This window comes from Colletotrichum tamarilloi, assembly GCF_030869305.1.
Source record: "Colletotrichum tamarilloi strain Tom-12 chromosome Unknown Scaffold_4.1, whole genome shotgun sequence".
Classification (NCBI taxonomy): Eukaryota; Fungi; Ascomycota; class Sordariomycetes; order Glomerellales; family Glomerellaceae; genus Colletotrichum; species Colletotrichum tamarilloi.
Window position 1 is genome coordinate 855903 of NW_026849387.1, and position 19207 is coordinate 875109.

General features: G+C 53.9%; 5 protein-coding genes across 5 annotated transcripts; 4 read left to right on the forward strand and 1 right to left on the reverse strand.

The window, feature by feature from the left end:
• Positions 1 to 1885: 1885 nt before the first annotated feature.
• Positions 1886 to 3482, forward strand: CTAM01_01931 (cation efflux family protein; the record flags this gene model as incomplete). Its single annotated transcript, XM_060517971.1, has 2 exons — positions 1886 to 2807; positions 2881 to 3482. The coding sequence occupies 2 exons, from the start codon at positions 1886 to 1888 to the stop codon at positions 3480 to 3482; spliced, it is 1524 nt and encodes a 507-aa protein (XP_060387505.1).
• An 896-nt stretch (positions 3483 to 4378) lies between these two features.
• On the forward strand, positions 4379 to 6235 carry CTAM01_01932 (D-xylulose kinase; the record flags this gene model as incomplete). The annotated part of the gene is made up of 3 exons (XM_060517972.1): positions 4379 to 4433; positions 4494 to 4936; positions 5024 to 6235. The coding sequence occupies 3 exons, from the start codon at positions 4379 to 4381 to the stop codon at positions 6233 to 6235; spliced, it is 1710 nt and encodes a 569-aa protein (XP_060387506.1).
• A 692-nt stretch (positions 6236 to 6927) lies between these two features.
• Positions 6928 to 9330, reverse strand: CTAM01_01933 (uncharacterized protein; the record flags this gene model as incomplete). The annotated part of the gene is made up of 4 exons (XM_060517973.1): positions 6928 to 8578; positions 8638 to 8998; positions 9067 to 9264; positions 9324 to 9330. 4 exons carry the CDS (start codon positions 9328 to 9330, stop codon positions 6928 to 6930), a joined length of 2217 nt encoding a protein of 738 aa, XP_060387507.1.
• Positions 9331 to 12026: 2696 nt separating this feature from the next.
• On the forward strand, positions 12027 to 16657 carry CTAM01_01934 (uncharacterized protein; the record flags this gene model as incomplete). Its single annotated transcript, XM_060517974.1, has 3 exons — positions 12027 to 12377; positions 12431 to 15907; positions 15962 to 16657. 3 exons carry the CDS (start codon positions 12027 to 12029, stop codon positions 16655 to 16657), a joined length of 4524 nt encoding a protein of 1507 aa, XP_060387508.1.
• A 1023-nt stretch (positions 16658 to 17680) lies between these two features.
• On the forward strand, positions 17681 to 18802 carry CTAM01_01935 (RNase H domain-containing protein; the record flags this gene model as incomplete). The annotated part of the gene is made up of 1 exon (XM_060517975.1): positions 17681 to 18802. One exon carries the CDS (start codon positions 17681 to 17683, stop codon positions 18800 to 18802), a length of 1122 nt encoding a protein of 373 aa, XP_060387509.1.
• Between the last annotated feature and the right edge of the window lie 405 nt (positions 18803 to 19207).

A 19207-nucleotide genomic window follows, 5' to 3' on the forward strand; every position in this document is an offset into this window, starting at 1 on the left:
GGGTCTCTACCGTCGTGGTTGCAGCGGACCATGTCCGTTGCTGTTTGGTAGGCGGGACAGATGGGTATGCGTCAACACTTTGGATGGACCTACTGCGTTATGGATACGGACGCAAGCCGATGAGATATACTGGATCCGTTACGATTCATGAGAGGAAAACCACCCGGAGTGAGAGAGAGAGAGAGAGAGTGAGAGAGAGAGAGAGGCTATTTTGCAGTTCCAGGTTCCATAACTTAGTCTAGAAGGGTTTTGGTTGTGGGTGGGCGTGGCTGACGCATGTCGTGGCTTTCTTCAAGTACACTACGAAGTAAGGTGCCTTGCTCTAAAGCGGGTAATGCATGGAGAAGCATAACGTGTACGAATCCTCGGTGTACGCAGTATTGACAAGGTAAAAAGACACTAAGCATTTTGGCACTGTATCAAAAAGTAAAGTTGCCGCAGCGCAAGGTTAAAAAAAAAAAAAAGAGAATTCAAGCTTCTTCCCCATAGCAATTCCCGGCGGCGCCGTACGTACGTGCCACTGTCCACAGGTGCGACGAGACTGAATAAGTCAGTTTCGAAGAAATTTGCTGCCACCTACGGAAGGACTGGGGGTACGTAGCTTCGGAGCCCATTGAGTTCATGGATGGGTATCATGGGCTCCCCTTCTCTTGGCGTTCAAGTTGCATCCGTCAATCAAATGGAGCCAATTCACTCGACTCTCGCCTTGTGGGGAATGACCATTGGTGGTGATTTTCCATCCCACTTCACTGCTCAGTCTCTCCCATGACATGCCCGCCATCCCATCCCATCCCATCCCATGCTCGTCAGGCACCGTCTTTTAGCTCGGGTCGGTTGCTCGGTGGGAGATGGACAGGCACGTTGTAGGGGTACCCTTTACATCAGCAAACCAACCGAGCCGCCGCAACTGCACAGAGTACTGCCTCTGCAAGAATTGCAGTGAGAGTACTTGACATATTGTAGGTAGTTTGTATCCGAGTAAGTATCCGTACTCGCACTCTGTATGCTACCTACCTGAGGTTCCTCTTTACTCCCTAGAGTCTGTAGGTCTTAGCCGCAAGTTGCAGCAGATCAGATCAACCAACCCGCCCTGCCGCTACGCTACCGCTACCGCCGCTGCCGGAACCCTCGCCTTGTCAGTTGGGAAAGTTTTGTCTTCCTTGCACCGAATTGCCGCGTTGCCTTTCTTTTCTTTTTGCTGGAGACACACACTTGACACAGTCTCGCACAATACTCCGTACATACACACACGCACACACTCACAACACGCGCGCGCGCACCTTTTTGGCACTTTGTGCTTGCTTTGCTTTCCACTGCGTTTTGGGTACAGACTACAGTCCAGCCAGTCTCCAAATTCGAATTAACTCTCACCCCCCGTTTCTTACGCCGGCGTAGGCTGCACCCCAAGCCAGCCCCCAATTCGTTCCCGTAACCCTTTCCCTTCCTCCCATCCCTCCCTTGGGGCCCTTTCCACCTGGACCACCCGACACACCCACCCCTCCTCTCCTCCGTCCACCTTCCGTCTGCCGATCTACCTACCAAGTCTTGGTACCTTACTTACCGCACGGTACGGTTGTGGTTCAGTTTGGTGTGTCGCGGCTTTTCGGGCTGGGCTTGTCCTGTACGCGTCCCTGGCCTGCTTGCAATTAGACAACCCGTTATTCGTCCCCTCACCCCTTCCGCATCAATTTACCTTGACCCTGGTGCTTGGAGAGTGGGAGAGAGACTGCAGCGAAAGAGAAGGCGCGAGACACCTATCCGTAGCCACGCCTACGGAGTACACACTATCCATACACATACGCACGCATACCTTACACACAAACACAGCCGAGGACATATTGGTATTGGATCTTACCTTACCTTACTCCTCAACCCGGCCCCAGGCATGTCGACCCCGTCCAAGCGTCCCACGGCACTGCTCCGCCGCCTTTCCGCTGTGAGTGGGAGTGCGTGGGTGACGTCTCCAAGAACGGGAACGGGAACGCACACCCTCCTCCGCTGCCTCAATTCTGCCTACCCCTTTAGGCCACCTCAACCACATCCAGCTCTGCGCCGCGTCTCCCTCCGCGTCTATCAAACATCCAGCCCGGCCGCCTCTCCCTGCGATCCCTACTTAACCCCCAGCGCCGCCCGCCTCCACCTGACCACTTCTACTTCTTCCCTCCCTCACCTCACCAACACCTTGACGGCTGCGAAGAACTCATCCCCTTCATTACCAGCAACTGTCATCATGTCTGCCACCACCACTGCCACCATGACCGCCAACCCGCCTCAGTCTCGCAAGAGCCACAGCCATCACCACCATCACCACCACGGCCACGACAATGTCTACCTGACCTCGGCCAACAAGAACGACGCCGGCGTGCGCATCACTCGCATCGGTCTCTACTCCAACCTCGGCATGGCCTTTGCCAAAGGCGCCGGTGGCTACGCATTCGGCTCCCAAGCCATGATTGCTGATGCCTGGCACAGTTTGACGGACCTGGCATCCGACGTCCTGACACTGGCCACTGTTTCGTGGAGCTTGAAACCCCCGACCGAAGCCTTCCCCACTGGTTTCGGCAAGATTGAGAGTCTGGGGTCTCTGGGTGTCTCCAGCATGCTTCTAGGCGGTGGCCTGTTCATGTGCTGGAGCAGCTTGATCACCCTCCACGCTCACCTCTTCCTCGACCCTGCTTCTGCAGCAGAGGCCATTGCCCACGCTCATCACGGCCACAGCCATGGTCATGGTCACGCTACACCGAGTTTGCACGCTGCTTGGTTGGCTCTCGGAACAATCGCAATCAAGGAATGGCTGTACAGAGCTAGTAAGCGCAATCCCCTCTAATCCTTTCAGGCCCGAGTAGCTGCAAGGAACAAAGCTGACAAGGAGGAAAACAGCCATGAAAGTTGCCGTCGAACGAAAGTCCTCTGTCCTCGCCTCCAATGCCGTTCACCACCGTGTCGACAGCTGGACCGGCATTGTCACACTGCTTGCTATTCTGGGTGCAAACTTTTTCAAGGATGCGACCTGGCTGGATCCCGTTGGTGGCCTGATGATTTCTCTCCTCGTCATCAAGGCTGGTGCTGAGAACACTCTGTCTTCCGTGTACGAATTGGCCGACCGCGCTATTGATGACGAAGTCAAGGGAGATGTCCAAAAATACGCCCTCCGAAGCCTCTCTGATGTCACCAATGGCCACGAAGTCGATGTTCGCAACGTCTCGGGTGTCAAGTCCGGTCAGAACTACCTGGTGGATATCGACTTGGCTGTGCCCGGAGCTTGGTCTGTTGAGGCTGTCCGAGAAGTGGAGGATCAGGTCCGAACTCTGGTCGGTGCCAAGGTCCGTGGTGTGCGAAGGATCAAGGTGCGCTTCGTTCCGAAGGAGGCCGACGTTGCGCGCCCGTTCGACGAGTTCATCCCCGGAGAAGCCAACCGAGAGGCTAGCGAGGAGGCCGACGACCACAGCCACACCAACGGCAATGGTCACAAGCACGACTAAGGCAGCCCAGTCCTATGTACAGTTGGAGGAGGAGCTTGCCATTCACGACGAGATACCCTTGGTTTTCCTTACCATTTCTGGAAGCGTGGTCAACCCACCCGTCTTTTGTCTTTTTTTTTTTGCCGGTCTACAGGGGGGTATTGCTACGTATAGAGAACATTCTTGGAGAGAGTCCTCCAAGGCATCCATTTGCATCAGGGCGGCGTTTAGGGAGGAATCACAAAAGGCCAGCCACAGGCCGGTCGTACCGAGAGACATGTTTTTATATATCTCTCATCTGCTGAATAACAACAGATTTGCTTTGTATTGAACCATGTCTACTTTTGTATCAAGGTGTTTATGAGATCACTCGTCGTTAAAAATGCCCGTCTATCCTGACCAATCTCGCAAGTGCGTTCTACGCAGCGGGACCCTTAGACGCGGCAGTATGCAGGGCGGCAGGGCGCATAGAGCACGGGACGAGCTATTCCCGACCCCCGAGTCGAGGGGACAAGGCTGCATTGGCTTCCGCCAAGACGTCACACGATCATTGGCGCGCCTATTCGTCGCATCAGTCTCGAACTGTACGATTGGCCCGCTCGCTTTTAGCCTGAATTGCCACAAGGCTGAGGGAACCATGCAACCTGTCCCAAGTGCCCCAAAGTGACAAGTGTGCCCCTCCATGCCCACACACCCCACGTCAACGTGATGTACAAAGTAGTGGGCAGCGGTCAACTTTTGGTCCCAGATAACCGGATATTCTGTGTGTTTCGTTTTTCTCCTTTTTCATATGACGATTGAACCAGTTCTTTGCTTGTTTGGACAAATTTGAGATAGACACGATACTTAATTGACTTGCCCCCCCTCTTCCCGCGAGTGTTGTGCAATATCTCTCATCTCACTTCCCTCCTCCCATCATGAGTTCCGGTCCCTTGTATCTCGGGTTCGACCTATCGACCCAACAGCTCAAAGGTTAGCCAGCCCATCTACGTTCCATCCCGCTCGAGTCTATAAGATCTAACACCATCACAGCAATCGTCGTCCAGTCCGACCTGACCGTCGTCTCCGAGGCCAAGGTCGACTTTGACGCCGACTTTGGCAAGCAGTATGGCCTGCGCAAGGGCGTCCTGACCAACGAGGCCGAGGGCGAGGTCTACGCGCCCGTCGCTATGTTCCTCGAGGCCATCGACCTCGTCCTCAGCCGCCTGTCCGCAAAGACGCCCATGGACCGCATCAAGGGCATCAGCGGCTCGTGCCAGCAGCATGGCAGCACCTACTGGGGCAAAGAGGCCGAGGCGCTTCTGAGCGGGTTGCAGTCCGACAAGCCGCTCGTCGAGCAGTTGAAGGGGGCGTTCTCGTTCCCCTACGCGCCGAATTGGCAGGATCACAGCACGCAAGCGCAGTGCGATGAGTTTGATGCCAATTTTGGGGCGGCGCAGCGGTTGGCGGAGGTTACTGGCAGCGCTGCACACCACGTATGTCCCCCTCCTTCTGTTCTCCAGCTTTATCTTGTAATCGGATGTCGTATGAGTGATTTTTACTGAGACGAAATATCTTGGTAGCGCTTTACCGGTACGCAAATCATGCGCCTCCGCCAGAAGCGCCCCGAAATGTACGCCGCCACATCCCGCATCTCCCTCGTCTCCTCCTTCCTCGCCTCCGTCCTCCTCGGGTCCGTCGCCCCCATCGACATCAGCGACGTCTGCGGCATGAACCTCTGGGATATTCCCGCGGGGAACTGGAGCGAGCCCCTGCTGGAACTCACCGCCGGCTCCAAATCCGGCGTGAGCGACCTCCGCGCCAAGCTCGGCGAGCCGCGCCACGACGGCGGCGGGTCCATGGGCACTATCTCGGGGTACTTTGTCCGGCGATACGGCTTCAGTGCGGAGTGCCAGGTTGCCCCCTTTACGGGCGATAACCCAGCTACGATTCTTGCGCTGCCGCTGAGGCCGATGGATGCTATTGTGTCGCTGGGCACGTCGTCTACGTTTTTGATGGTCACGCCTGTGTATAAGCCCGATGCGGCGTATCACTTTTTTAACCACCCGTGTACTCCTGGGCAGTACATGTTTATGCTGTGCTACAAGAACGGCGGGCTGGCGCGCGAAAGCGTGCGGGATGCCCTTCCCAAGCCTGAGGGTGGTGACCCGTGGGCCAACTTCAACAAGGCTGTGCTTGACACGCCGCCGCTGGATGCGCGGTCCGAGAAAGACAACGCAAAGCTGGGGTTGTACTTTGATCTCCCCGAGATCGTGCCGAACATCAAGGCCGGCACGTGGCGGTACACCGCCAAGCAGGACGGAAGCGCCCTGGCCGAGGCCTCGGAGCCGTGGTCCAAGGAGACGGACGCGCGCATCATTGTCGAGTCGCAGGCCCTCTCGATGCGTCTGCGCAGCCAGAACCTCGTGCACAGCCCCGAGTCCGACCCCAAGGTACCCGCGCAGCCGCGACGGGTTTACCTCGTCGGCGGCGGGTCTCTGAACCCGGCCATCGCGCGGGTCATGGGCGACGTGTTGGGCGGTGCGGAGGGGGTGTACAAGCTCGATGTGGGCGGCAACGCGTGCGCTCTGGGCGGTGCGTATAAGGCTGTTTGGGCGCTTGAGCGGGGCGAGGGGGAGACGTTTGACGAGTTGATTGGGAAGCGGTGGAGGGAGGAGGGGGCGATTCAGAAGGTTGATGGGGGGTATAAGGAGGGTGTGTTTGAGGGGTATCAGCCTGTTGTTGGGGCTTTTGAGGAGATGGAGAAGAGGATTTTGAAGGTTGCTCACAACTGAGGGCGTCTAGGTTACGGTGTGAGTTGATGGGGAGTGGGTGATGAGAGGGTTTAGATTGATAGATTATGAGAATGAATGAATGTGTTCCTGCTACTGGCGTGTTCTATCATAGTGAATCCCTGACACTGGGTCAAAAGACGGGGACGGTGTAAGACTTGCTGCGAGAAACCTGACATGCTTCGGTTGACCTAGGCATCAAGTCGCCGTTCACAAAACATCACATCACAAAACATCACAGAGGACAAGTCATCAAGTGTACAATAATGCGTTTGTCCTGGTATTATTTAGGCACTGGTCCATGCAAGCCAAGTCCCCTTCCTCCCCTCCAACCTCAGATCCCTCTCCAAACTCTCAAAACTATTCCTGTTACCCCAGAAAGTTTGTCCTAGCCTAGCGGGTTCCAAATATTGAAATGAAGAAAAAGAAGAGACTCTGTGCAGTTTCCTCCCCGTGCCGAAAGTACCAAATCCATGATCCGCATGAGAAGAATCGTTCCTTCGTTATCGTTCGTTCGTTCGTGATGAAAAGGGGTATCATCCATGCATGAGAAGTAAAAAGAAAAGCATCAAAAAACAGGGGGGTTATTTCATCTTTGCTAGTTCTCCAACCAAAGGGAGGGAGAACAGAAAGTGCAAAGGGAAAACCAAAGAATGAAATACACACAAAAGAATGGAGAAGTAAGAGTTTGCTTCTTAGAACAGAACCATCAGGCCCAGCACGAAGATGGCAAGCCAGGTGGTGCAGCCCTTGCAGCCGCCCATGATACCCTCGGCATGCTTGTTCGCGACGCCAGAGACGACGACCACAGTGCTCGTGCTCTTGGGCTGCTCGGTGGCAGTCGAGGAGGACAGAGTGGGGTAGTGGTAGGTCGTGGGGACGTGGCGGGTAGACGAAGTCATGGCGGTGCCGTTGACGAAGGGGGGAAGGGTGCTGGGGGCGGTGGGGTGCATCATGGGAGTGCCCGTGATGGTGATGGTGGTGTTCAGCGTGACGGGGACCTCGACCACGGACGTGGCGGTCGCCGTGACGGTCGTGTTCTGGACCTCGTGGGAGATGGAAGTCAGAGACGAGGTGCTGCCGCTGTTGCTGAGGGTCGCGGTGGCGGTGGCGGTGACATTCTTCCAGACGGTGATGAGCGAGGTGAAGACCTGGCCGCTGACCGTGGTGGTGTAGGTGCGGACGACTCTGGATGCGGAGGCGGTGATGGTCTTGGTCTCGGTTCTGGTGGAGTTGAAGGGGCCAGAGAGCGAGGATGAGGTGCTAGACGACTGCTCCGGGTGGATGGTCACTGTGGCCATGCCTCCAATCGTGACAGTCTGGGTGGCGCGATCGGTAAGGTAGATCGTGGTGAGAATGGACTCGACAGACTGGGAAGAAGATGACTTGGAGGAAAGAGCACTGGAAGGGGAGGCAGTGACGGTGACGATGGAGGTCTGGGTGTGCGTCTGAATATCGGCCGAGTGCGACGAAGAAGACGAGGCACTGATGGTCTTGAACACGTTGGAAGTAATCGTCTTGGTCAAGACGACGACGTCCGTGGCGGTAGAGGCCTGGGCGCTTCCGGAAGAGGCAAGGGAAGTAAAGAGTGGAGTGCCGGCGTGGCCGAGCTGGGAAGAGACAGTTGTACCGTGTCCAATGGAGACGATGACGGTCTGGGTGGCCACCTGGGTGACGACAATAGTCGACTTGGAGGCGGGACCGAGCGTAGAGGAGGTCATCTCGCTAGAGGAAGAGCTGCTCATAATAGGGCTCGTAGTAGGGGGGTACAGGCTGTCAATCGTGACGGTGTAGGTGACCAAGATGGTGTCGGTAGCCGTGGAAGGGGAGACCGAGGCGGTAGAAGAAGACATCTTGGCGGAGGAAGCCTTGGAGGTCTTGTACTGAACGCTCGAAGAAGAGCTGGCAGCGCCGGGAGTGAAAGTCTCGGTGACGGTGACGTAGACGGTGTGGTCTTCCACCTCGTGGGAGCACTGGGCCTGAGTAGTAGAGCTCAGGGGGGCTGCGGTGACGTAGATGGTGGACTTGATGATCGTCGTGGGAGTGACCGTGGTGGTTGAGGAGAACTCTTCAGTAGAGACCAAGGGACCGCCCTGGATCGTGGTCTTGCGCGTCTGGGTCAGGGTCTTGGTCAGGAAGACCGAGGTGACTTCAGGGTGAGAGCTCTCAGTAGGGAACGGGCCCACGGTGGTCACGACGATGGGAGGCGCGTCATCAATAGAAGACGTGGACTCGATGACAGACTCGGAGGACTCGGACGCGGCGTTGCTCTGGTGGGCAGTGGCCGTGTGGTACGCAGTCTCAGTGACAGAGGTGGTAAGAACCTTGGTGACGACTGGAATGGACCTGGAAAGGGAATGAGAATTTTGAACTTTGGAAGTAGAAAGAATGGAAGAAGAACTTACTGGGTGACAACAGAAGAGCCGGGAAGAGTAGTGTTGACAGGATCGGCAGATGAGACAGTGGTACCCATGGGAGACTTGTGGAGGGTCTGGGTGAGAGTCTTCTGGACGTGGGTCGTGATCGTGGTGTCAACAGAGGTGGTCTTGTTGTTTCCAAGGAACTGGGTAACGGTGATGGTCTCATCGGCATCATCCTCGCAGAGAGTGGGAGTGCCAGTGGTAGCCAGGCCAGAGAGAGTCGAGTTGATGCCGTGGGTCAGGGTGCCATTGAAACCGTGGACATTGTAGTTAATGCCGGCGAAACGAGGGACAATGTGGGAGTCAGAGGTGGGAACCTGAGAGTTGGGGGAGCCGCGAGTAGCAACTGATGAGTTCCATTGTTAGCTCATTGTCAAAAGAAAAATGAGAAGATGCGGAAGAGGGAATTCTTACAGTGAATGCCGATGGCGATACCACCGCCCATAAGAGTGGCGATGAGGATGGCAAGACTGATGAGAATGAAGGGATCAGTCTTGCGGTAGGTGCTCCAGTCCTTCTGCTGGCGCTGGATGGCGCCCTCGGTCACAGTGAGGTCGTCATCCTCACGGTAATAACCGCGGTGATCGCGATAGTCGTTGTTAGGACGCTTAGCTGTTTTTTGTCAGTAAAATGATTTTTTTGACACCAAATTGAAAGGATGAGAAACTTACGCATCATGATGGCTAGCGAGCGTCCGTTGAGCTTGTTCTTGAACAATGACTGTATCTGTGACTTTGTCAGACTATGAAATGGGAAGAGAAAGCGACTTTCAATTGAGAAAGGTCTGAAGTTTGAGGACGGTAAACCCGAATTTTGGGGTATCGCCAAGCGCAAAGAGCAGAACTGCTTGAATATGAATGAAATGAATGAAAATGAGATATAACTTACTCTTTCTGGAAGAAAGGAGATGATGACAAGTGAGTGTTGTCTGCAAAAGGATATTTGCCGTCAGTTGGTGATGAAGAAAAGTGAGTGAAGTAGGTGGAAAAGAAAGGTTGAAGGGGTGAAGAGGTGGAAGTGGGAGTGGATAGCTCAGTGAGAGAAGGAACGCGAGAAGAGGAGGGTGGGAAAATCAGCGCGTCAACAAAGGCAAATGGGAGGGACTGAGATTTTCACTGAGGGTGAAAAATTCAGGCAGGAGGAAGGAGCGAAGGGTCATTTGAATTTCCCGAGAAATCGGTCTGCCAGAAAATCGAAGGAAAAGAACGTGGAGATGAGTGTTTTTGTGCTCAGAGTGCCCCTTGAGATCGCAAGATCGCAAGATTGAGGAAATTGGGATCGCTTGACCTGATCTTTCAATTTGGCCACTGAGCGAGGAAAGAGTGAGAGTGATTGGAGACAGAAAATGACACAGGATGTTTTCTCAATTGTCTCGTAGACGGGGGAGCTGATGATCGTGATGCTGGCGATCTCGACTTACGCTGAAGTATGGGATGGTCGAAGGAGTGTTGATCGGACGAACGAGAGATGCTGCGAAGCGTGCTGTAGCGCGTCAGAGACGATGATTCTAGTGAAAAGAAGAGGAGAAGAAGAGGGAATAAATATTCGTGATGGAAAGGCCGACGTACCTTGGATTTGCCTGCGGGCGAACGAAAGTTGCTGCGCGATTCGCGTTGTTGTGACGTGGGTGGGTGGAAAAGGGAAGAGAAAAAGAAGAAGAGGATCTCAAAGTCGGAATGGATGGAAATCGAGAGAGGCAGACGGGTGGACTAGCGTGATTCCCGAGTAGGGTGGCAGGAAGCGGGTTCGTCGGTGAGAGAGTGAATACTCTCGGGATGTGTATTCAACTTACAGCCGGTCGAGGTGGTGGGATATTCAGTCAAGAAATCTGGTTGCCCCGCAGCTGGCCAGGTGGTTCAGTAAGCCTGAGGTTTTGCTGGCGAGGATTTTCAACACAATAATGATCAAATTTGACTGCGGTAGGAGTTTGATATGCAACGAATTGCTTGAAGTACTTCTTATATCAATAGCCGTCTGGTCTATCTTGGGGAATTGACTACCACAGTATGGATTGTCGCTATACGATGTTGCAAATTGGAAGGAGATAAAGACATACTGAAAGATGAACCAGAAGCATAAGGTAGAATACTGATGTGCCTAAGTGACGGAAGACTTGAAATACACATGAATATTCGTTCATTTGTCCCTTTCGATTTCCACGATCCGGGGCATATGTGTTCCAAAGGCTCCATCCAGCTGCCGAAGATCAACTAGAACCAAGAGAGAGCATGTATGTTCATTTTTGGACGTATGATTGAAACATTTCTTGCAGCGGAACCTCACCGAATGGCATCGCTCGATGAAAAACACACATCGGCTGGCATCTAAGCTCCTCGTTCGCCGCCGAATTATGGGCAGGTATCGAAGTGTAATGAATGAATACAATGGCTGGTCATTAATATCGTCATGACAAGGTAGTATCAACACCTGTCACGATCTGATAGCCTGTGTAAACTGGATTTGGCCCAAGGGAGACGATGCTTGATCCTCTACCCCTTTTCAGGGAATAATCGACTGAGAAACATATTGTGCGATGGCTGTCACGATCTTGGGAATTTCACAGGGGCTGTGACGACAAAATATCAAAGGTAAGACAGAGTCTGGATTCACAAGGCCGATCTTGTTGAAGCTAGACGTCCTGCTCAATTTCCAGTATAGGATTCTGCTGGAGAGTAGGGGCCGTTGACAAGACGGCACGTCGCTTGTGATCATTCTCATTACAGCCTCCAGAGGGAACACATTGCCGATTCAGCTGGAAGTGTTTCTCCGGCAGGTACGTTGAATCGAATTAAGGACATCACTAAGCCAACCGCGACCCAATATACTGTAAGAAGACAGAGGCTGATGAAGTTCACCACCGGGCCAAGTGGAGACAGGTCGTTGAGCGCCGAACGGTGACATCCGTCACCAGCCACCCGAGGCATCGCAGCCACAGCTCCACTCCTGCTTGCGCCGGGGCCACGCAGCAGCCACGACCGGGCAGGGAAGGTAAGGTACAGCTGGAGCTTGAGCAGGTACCTCGTTCTACCTCCCTCAGCTCAGGTAAGCACGCGAAACCCCGATGAACTGCAGGCGCGGGCGCGTAACACGCATCGACTATTCCAATCCATCCAATTTCGTCGCAACACTGAGAGGACCAGCTTCATCCCCCTTCTCGTCGCCACCACCGCAATTGGTCTCTAATTCTGCGTGCTCACAACACCTGCCGCACATTTCCATCGTGCATGCGACGCGCGATATTCTATCCATGACTTAGGCCACGCGCGCATCATCGACTCCTAACACGTTCCAGTCGATCGACGACAGCATCGACACATTATCTTCCCCGCTTCACCACACGTCACCTGCCGAGCGCCCACCGAGCACCTTTCAAGATGGCGCGTCGTCGCGCTCGCGATGAACCTCAAGAGGAGGTCGAGGTTGAGGAGGAACAAGGAGAGGAGCTTGTCAGCCTTCAATTCGACGAAGAATTGACTTGGAAGCCCGGAAAACCTATCCCTACAACCGAGCTTCTCAACCGTCTGCAGGCTCTGGCAGAGGAACTCGGGGGTCTTGATCAGGATACTACAGAGGTCGAATCTCTCAATGACGTTGCTCATGCTTTGGGCCAACGCAACCTGCTAGCCCACAAGGATAAGGGCGTCAGAGCGTACACGGCTGTGTGTATCGCAGACATTCTGCGCCTGTGTGCGCCTGACGCGCCGTTCACCGCGGATCAGACCAAGGTAAGCCATTGATCTCGAGCTACCTAGGGCTCTCACTGATGAGTTCAACACAGATGTTCTTCAATCTGGTCGTTACGCACGTGTTCCCTTCATTGAGCGACCAAATCCACCCTTATCACAGCCAGCACAAATATGTGTTGACAGCTCTGACCGACGTCAAAAGTATTCTCCTAATCAATGATATCGACGGTGCCGACGATATGCTCCTGAAACTCTTCTCAGTCTTTTTCGATGGAGTATCTGGAAGCTCGAACTCGGGCCCCGAAGAAGGTGTCTCGAAGGAAGTCGGCAACACCATGACGGAAATGCTGATTGCCTTGGTTGACGAGGCATCGGGCATGAACCCAAAGGTCATTGAAGTAATCATGGCCCAATTCCTTAGAGCAGCGCCTCCTGGCGGCTTCCAGAGCCGCACAGAACGTAATGAGCAGAACGGCAACCAGTCGACCTTGCTGCCCAAGGACGAGCCACCTGCGTACATCATGGCGAAGGAGATCTGCAATGTGTGCACCGAGAAGATGGTACACTACGTAAGCCAGTATTTCAGCGATGTCATTCTCGACGCATCTCGATTCGCGGCGAAGACTGTTGGAAAATCGCACGAAGATGAAGAGGACGAGGATGCCCCTAGGGGCCCCACGGATTCAGAATTGAAGGAACTCAGAAAGGCCCACTATCTCATCCGAGAACTCTGGCGCGCATCGCCGTCTGTTCTGCAAAATGTCATACCACAGGTCGAAGCAGAGTTGTCGGCCGATAACGTGGATCTTCGACAACTGGCCACAGAAACACTTGGAGATATGATCTCCGGACTCGGTGCTGCTGGGCCGCCCCCGCCACCCGTGTTGGATCCTGCTCAGTATCCTCCTTTGCGCTTAGCCGACGAGGCTCCCAGTCAGATCTCCGACAGCGTCCTCACCACACCTCTCTCGCCTCAATCTTTTGCGCAAACCCATTCTTCCGCATACAACCATTTCTTGGGCAGAAGAAATGACAAGACGGCGACTATTCGAGCAGCTTGGACGAACGCTGTCGGATACATCCTGGCCACCTCGGCAGGCGGGATTGGTCTCAGTCGCGAGGAACAGTCCGAGTTAGTGAAACATCTAGGGGAGAAGCTCAACGATGGAGACGAAAAGGTCCGGTTGGCTGCCGTGAAAGTGATGGAGCTCTTCAGCTTCCGCGACTTCATCTCTAAGCTGGCTGCCCCAGGCGGCGTGGATAAGGACGGCTCTGTTCTTAGCAGTCTTGCCGACCGGTGTCGAGACAAGCGCACTGCTGTTCGAGTCGATGCAATGACGTTGCTCGCGAAACTCTGGGCCGTTGGATCAGGGGAGCTTGCTGCTGGGCAGGAGAGCGTCGTTGCCGCCCTATCTGGTATTCCTTCGCGCATTTTCAACGCCTTCTATGCCAACGACTCTGAGCTCAACATCCTTCTCGATCGTGTACTCTTCGAGTGCCTGGTACCTCTGTCCTATCCTCCCATTAAGGCACCAAAGAGTACCAGAGGGGCGTCTCAAAGCTCTCAGAACGCGGGTGTTGCTGACCAAGATCGCATTCGCGCGGAAAGAATTCTTCTCCTTACTCAATCTCTGGACCAAGCGGCTAAGAGAGCCTTCATGGCTATGCAAGGTCGGCAACCTCAATTCGCGCAGGTCCTTGAAGCCTTCGTCAAGCAGTGCGAGAGCTACAACGGAGGTGTGATAGACGATAATCGCCCAAAGATTACGGCGAACCTGGAGAGGACAGTACAGTACATCACACAGTTCTTCCCAGACTCCTTCAAAGTAAAGACCGACCTCCAGAAGTTTGCCAATGCGAATGACCGACGCGCCTACCAGCTCGTTAAATTCTCCGTCAGTGCCGAGAGCGACTACAAGACGGTTCGACAAGCCATCAAGGAACTGGTCAAGCGCACCAATGCAAGCCAGAACGCGACTATCCTCGATACGCTCTTGCCGCTTCTCTACAGGTCGGCTTGCTTGCTGTTCAACCGAAGTCACCTTGCAACGATCCTCGATTACTCGAGGAACGATAAGGACGGTCTGGGCTCGGTATCCCACGAAATTCTCAACGAGATCTCACAGCGCAACCCTGAGCTTTTCAAGACTCACGTGGGAGGGCTGTGCAAGGGTCTCATCGAGCAAGCTCCCACAGAGACCAACGAGAACGATTCCAACGTTGTCGATACCTTGAAAGCTTGTGCTTCATACTCAAAGAAGTACCCAGAAGAGATTCCTCAAGACCGAAAATTCTCACAGGCTCTTGTTAGCTACGCTCTGTATGGACGGCCTGTGAAGTCTGCCAAGTATGCCATCAAGATTCTCCTGGCCAAGGGCGACGACAAAGGCCTAGTCAGTGCAACCAGCTTGTTGGAGAAGATTATGCAAGACTGGACCTACGGCTCAGCGCACTTCCTCAACAAGCTCCAGTCTGTCGCACAGCTGGAATTGCAAGTGCCCAAGATTACCCTCGATTCAGATGATGACATCCTCAACATGACGGTGCAGCAAATTTTGCTCAAGGTCCGAACAGACGCAACAGACAAAGACCCCGAGTGGGTGGATGACGCTAGCGTGGATGAGGAATTGCAAGCGAAGTGCCTGTCATTGCATATTCTCGTCAACCGACTGCGCAGTATGGACGATGTCGAAGAGGCTAAAGAGAAGGCCGTACCTGTCTTCAAGCTGCTCAAGACATTGGTCGCGAAGAGAGGAGAGCTCTGCAAGACGAAGGATACTCCCAACCACCACAAGTCACGACTTCGTCTGCTAGCAGCTCAGCTGTTGCTGAAGCTATGTACCATCAAGCATTTCGACGACTTCCTGACGCCGGCCGATTTCAACCGTCTCGCATTCACGGCGCAGGATACCGAACTAACTGTTCGCCGGGGTTTCATCGAGAAGCTCCAAAAGTACCTTGTGCAGAACAAGCTCCGGGCACGCTTCTACACCATCATCTTCTTGACGGCATTCGAGCCGAACAACGATCTGAAGCAGCGCGTTGAGACCTGGATCCGGTCCCGGGCTCGCGCATTGGGGGCGAATGAACAGCACCCTATGGAGGCGATTATGGGACGACTCATCTCTTTGCTGTCTCACCATCCCGACTTCAACAAGCCAGAGAATATCGATGATGCCAGTGCAGAGGAATTGAGCTCATACGCCAGCGACCTAGCGGACCATGGCCGCTACATTCTGTACTATCTTACAAATGTGGCAACGGAAGAGAACTTGGGACTCATCTACAAGTACGCTGAAAGGGTGAAGCAGACTCGTGATGCGATCAGCCCGGAGGCGAGCGAGAATCTTTACATTGTCAGCGATTTGGCCCAGGCCGTTGTAAGGAAATGGCAGGAGAGGAAGAATTGGAGTTTCCAAGCGTACCCGGGCAAGGTCGGGTTGCCGATCGGCCTCTACACTGCCTTGCCTTCACACCAGGTCGCCCAGGAGATTGCCGAGAAGCAGTACCTGCCGTCAGAGATTGATGAGAAATTGGACGGTCTGTTCAAATCAATCGATCGAAAGAAGGTAAGCCGACAATGTCTCCCATGTTGCCCGATCTCTAAGCTTACAAAATTACAGAAGAGAAAGTCTACAGATGATCGTGGAGACCACCATCCAGCCAAGAAGGCAAGGTCAGCCCCGAGGGTCAGGGAGCCTAAGGCACCAAAGGAACCTAAGCCGAAGAAGCAGAAGGTCAAGAAGCCCGCCAAGGTCAAGGCCCCGCGCCGCGAATCTGACATTCCCCTGGAAAATCGGAGACGCAGCGGCCGTGCTGCTACCACTGCTGTATCCAAGTACACCGAACGCGACTCATCCGACGACGACCGTGAGATGTGGGACGGCGTCAGCAAGTGGACGTACGAGAATGAAGATGGAGAACAGACGGAGGTGTCAGATGACGATGATGACTCTTCGGTTCTCTCGGAAGCCCCAGAGGAAGAAAATGGCGAGGGGGCTAAGAAGCCAACAGCTGCTGCCGACGACAGCGGCGATGATTCGCCGTTGTCCGAGGTTGAGGACGTTGCGACAGAGGAACCAGAGAAGGAGGAAGTAGAAGCAGACGACGAGGAAGAGCCGGAAGAAGCTACGCCACCGCCCAAATCCAACGGGCGAAAGGGCAGGTCGGCAGCAGCATCAAAAGCGGCAGCTAAGACTAAACTACCAGCCCGACCTGCAGCCAAAGAGAAGCCCGCTCCGAGAGCGACGAGGACGTCGGCGCGGAGCACCCGTGGGAGGGCCGCCCAGGAGTCGATGGACGTTGATGAGAGTGACTGATCGAGGGCGGGAGTGTACAAAAAGTTTCATCTTCATTGTTGCGGTGCTTTTCAATTGGTTTTAGGCATGGCTATATGTTGGCTTATGGAGGATGGATATCCCCTGCGGTGGTTGGGTGTTTTGAGTGCGCCGCCTGCGAATGCAGCTGAATCCATCATTTGCAGCTGCAATGTACTCTCGTTTCCATGCTTTCTGTCGAAACTGTCAATATACCCATGCTGCTGAAATAATTCAATCCATGAGTTATCATGTGCAGGAGGCATTATTGTGCTTCCAACTGGTTCGAACTTGTCACGAGCTTTTCCGTGGTAATATTTGAAGAGTAGCTTCCATTGCATGTGGCCGTACACAGTATCCGTGCTCCCTACGTTACACTCCGTAGTCTCTCTGACCCTGCGGGATATGGGGAACAGCAAGCTACACAAAGGAGCTCTACCATTAATTTGTGTGCAAGGAGTCCATGAGCTCTGTTGAAGCTTCTTCTGAAACTATTAACACCCTCAGGTGAGGTGGATGGCAAACACGGTGCTCAGCACAGCCAGGGTGGTCAGCTTGCAGCGACATGGCTTATGTTATCATATTTCTCTTTTCTGTTCTTGCCCTCTCACCAATCTTCCTTTCCATTCATGGATGGACGGGATCCCGATTGAAGCGGACCGGGATGTCATGTCAAAACTTGACCAGGAACGTAAAGAGTCTTTCCAGAGGCTACCTGCCTCAGTGACTACAGATAGTAATGAACTACCCGAGGCAAGTGAGGTCGAGCTAATGAAGATGGAAAGGTTCAGGAAGCTACCACTAATTTGCACCTGCCTCCCTTGACTTTGATAGAACGGGAAGGCACCTCAGGTTCTCCCCAGGGTTTCATAAAGCTTAACCCTGCCCAGTCAACCCGAGTGCAAAGAACCTAGAGCTCCCATCTTCAACTAGGAAACTTACGCCGCCTGACTTGCGGACCTGACCTCTTGTTCTACCACTGTTGGGCCGCTCATTCACAGCCCATTGTCTTGCTTGCAGTGCAGAATGACCTGGCCGGATATCGACTATCTTGAGCTGCCCAACGGGCGAACCATTACCGTTTGCGCATCTCATCACATGGCCACCTGCGGAAAATGTTGTCTTGACTTCAGCCATGACTTCGAGTACGACGAAGACGGAAACTACTTGGACGAGGATGACGAAGAAATCTTTGGCTTTGACTACGACTCTCGCCTTCCCAGGGATGTCAGCTTCGCTCATGTTGCGAGAAGCCGATATGGCCGTCCTGAGAGAATCACTGCGAGCGGATCTCGGAGATCCTCAGCGCGTGTCCAGTCTACTTGGGATGATGAAGATGACGACGACAGCGATGGTCCGCCGCCCCTCATAGACGACGATGAACTGATCTCCACCGTTCGTATGGGGGAAGGCCCAAAGATTGTTCTCGGGGCACCTACTCTCAACCCATCTGTCTCTTGCCGCAGTGAATTCTCCGGCAAATTGTTTCCCTTCAAATTCAACCCGCACCACGACCCGCAGACCAGTACGCCTTTGGAGCCCAAAGAACTTTTCCTTCCGAAAAAGTCCTCGATAGCTATTCCATCTGTTATCCGCTTCATCAATCGCTACGACGACTCGGAAGTTCTCATTTACACCGACGGGGCCTGTCTTGACAATGGCAACGCTGCAGCCCGCGGTGGCTCCGCCTTCATCTTCAAGCCGGTACTCCCCAATGACGAGAGCGGGTGTGTGGCCTTCAAGCTCGAGGACAAGGGGCCAGACGGCCAGACATACCGCCACACCAGCAACCGCGCCGAGCTGCGCGCCGCCCTCGCCGCGCTCCAATTCAGGGCCTGGTGGGGTGAGGGTTTCAAAAGTATCGTCATTGCCACCGACTCAAGCTACGTCGTGAACGGTGCCACCGACTGGGCTCGCGCGTGGATCAAGAAGGGCTGGCGAACAAGCGCCGGCGAACACGTGAAGAATAGGGACCTATGGGAGGCCCTGTTGCTTAGGAGTGAGATACTTCACGACAACAATGTCCACGTCCGCTTCTGGTACATTCCTCGCAAGTTCAATAACGAGGCTGACAGGGCTGCCAAACGCGCGGCTGCAATTGTTGAGCCGACTGTTGAGTTTAGCGAAATAATGGGGGTTCTCGTTTAAATCTACGGTATACGCTGTTTCTCGGCTCCTTGATTGGGGGTACCATCGACGACTTGACGATTACCCGCCCATCAGACCTCTAGCAACGAAAGACATTCTTTGCTATTTTCAACGCTATGAATAACCAGGCGTAGGACAAGGCTTGGCAACGCGGTATTCAAGCACTCTTCGCCTTCACTATCATTATGAGACAGTATAATTTGGGGCTTCCCCGATACGACACTCTGAGCGTTGAGTGTGAGGGAGGATGTGAGGGACTTACCGTGTAGCTATATGGTAGGGAGCCCTCTGTGCGAATGGGATCACACATACGGCAAGGCTTTTCTAACGATCAGACCTAGACTGGGGCTTGGCTCCCCATTGTTATCAAGCACTTATTCTTAAAAACGTTACGGTTCACTGATG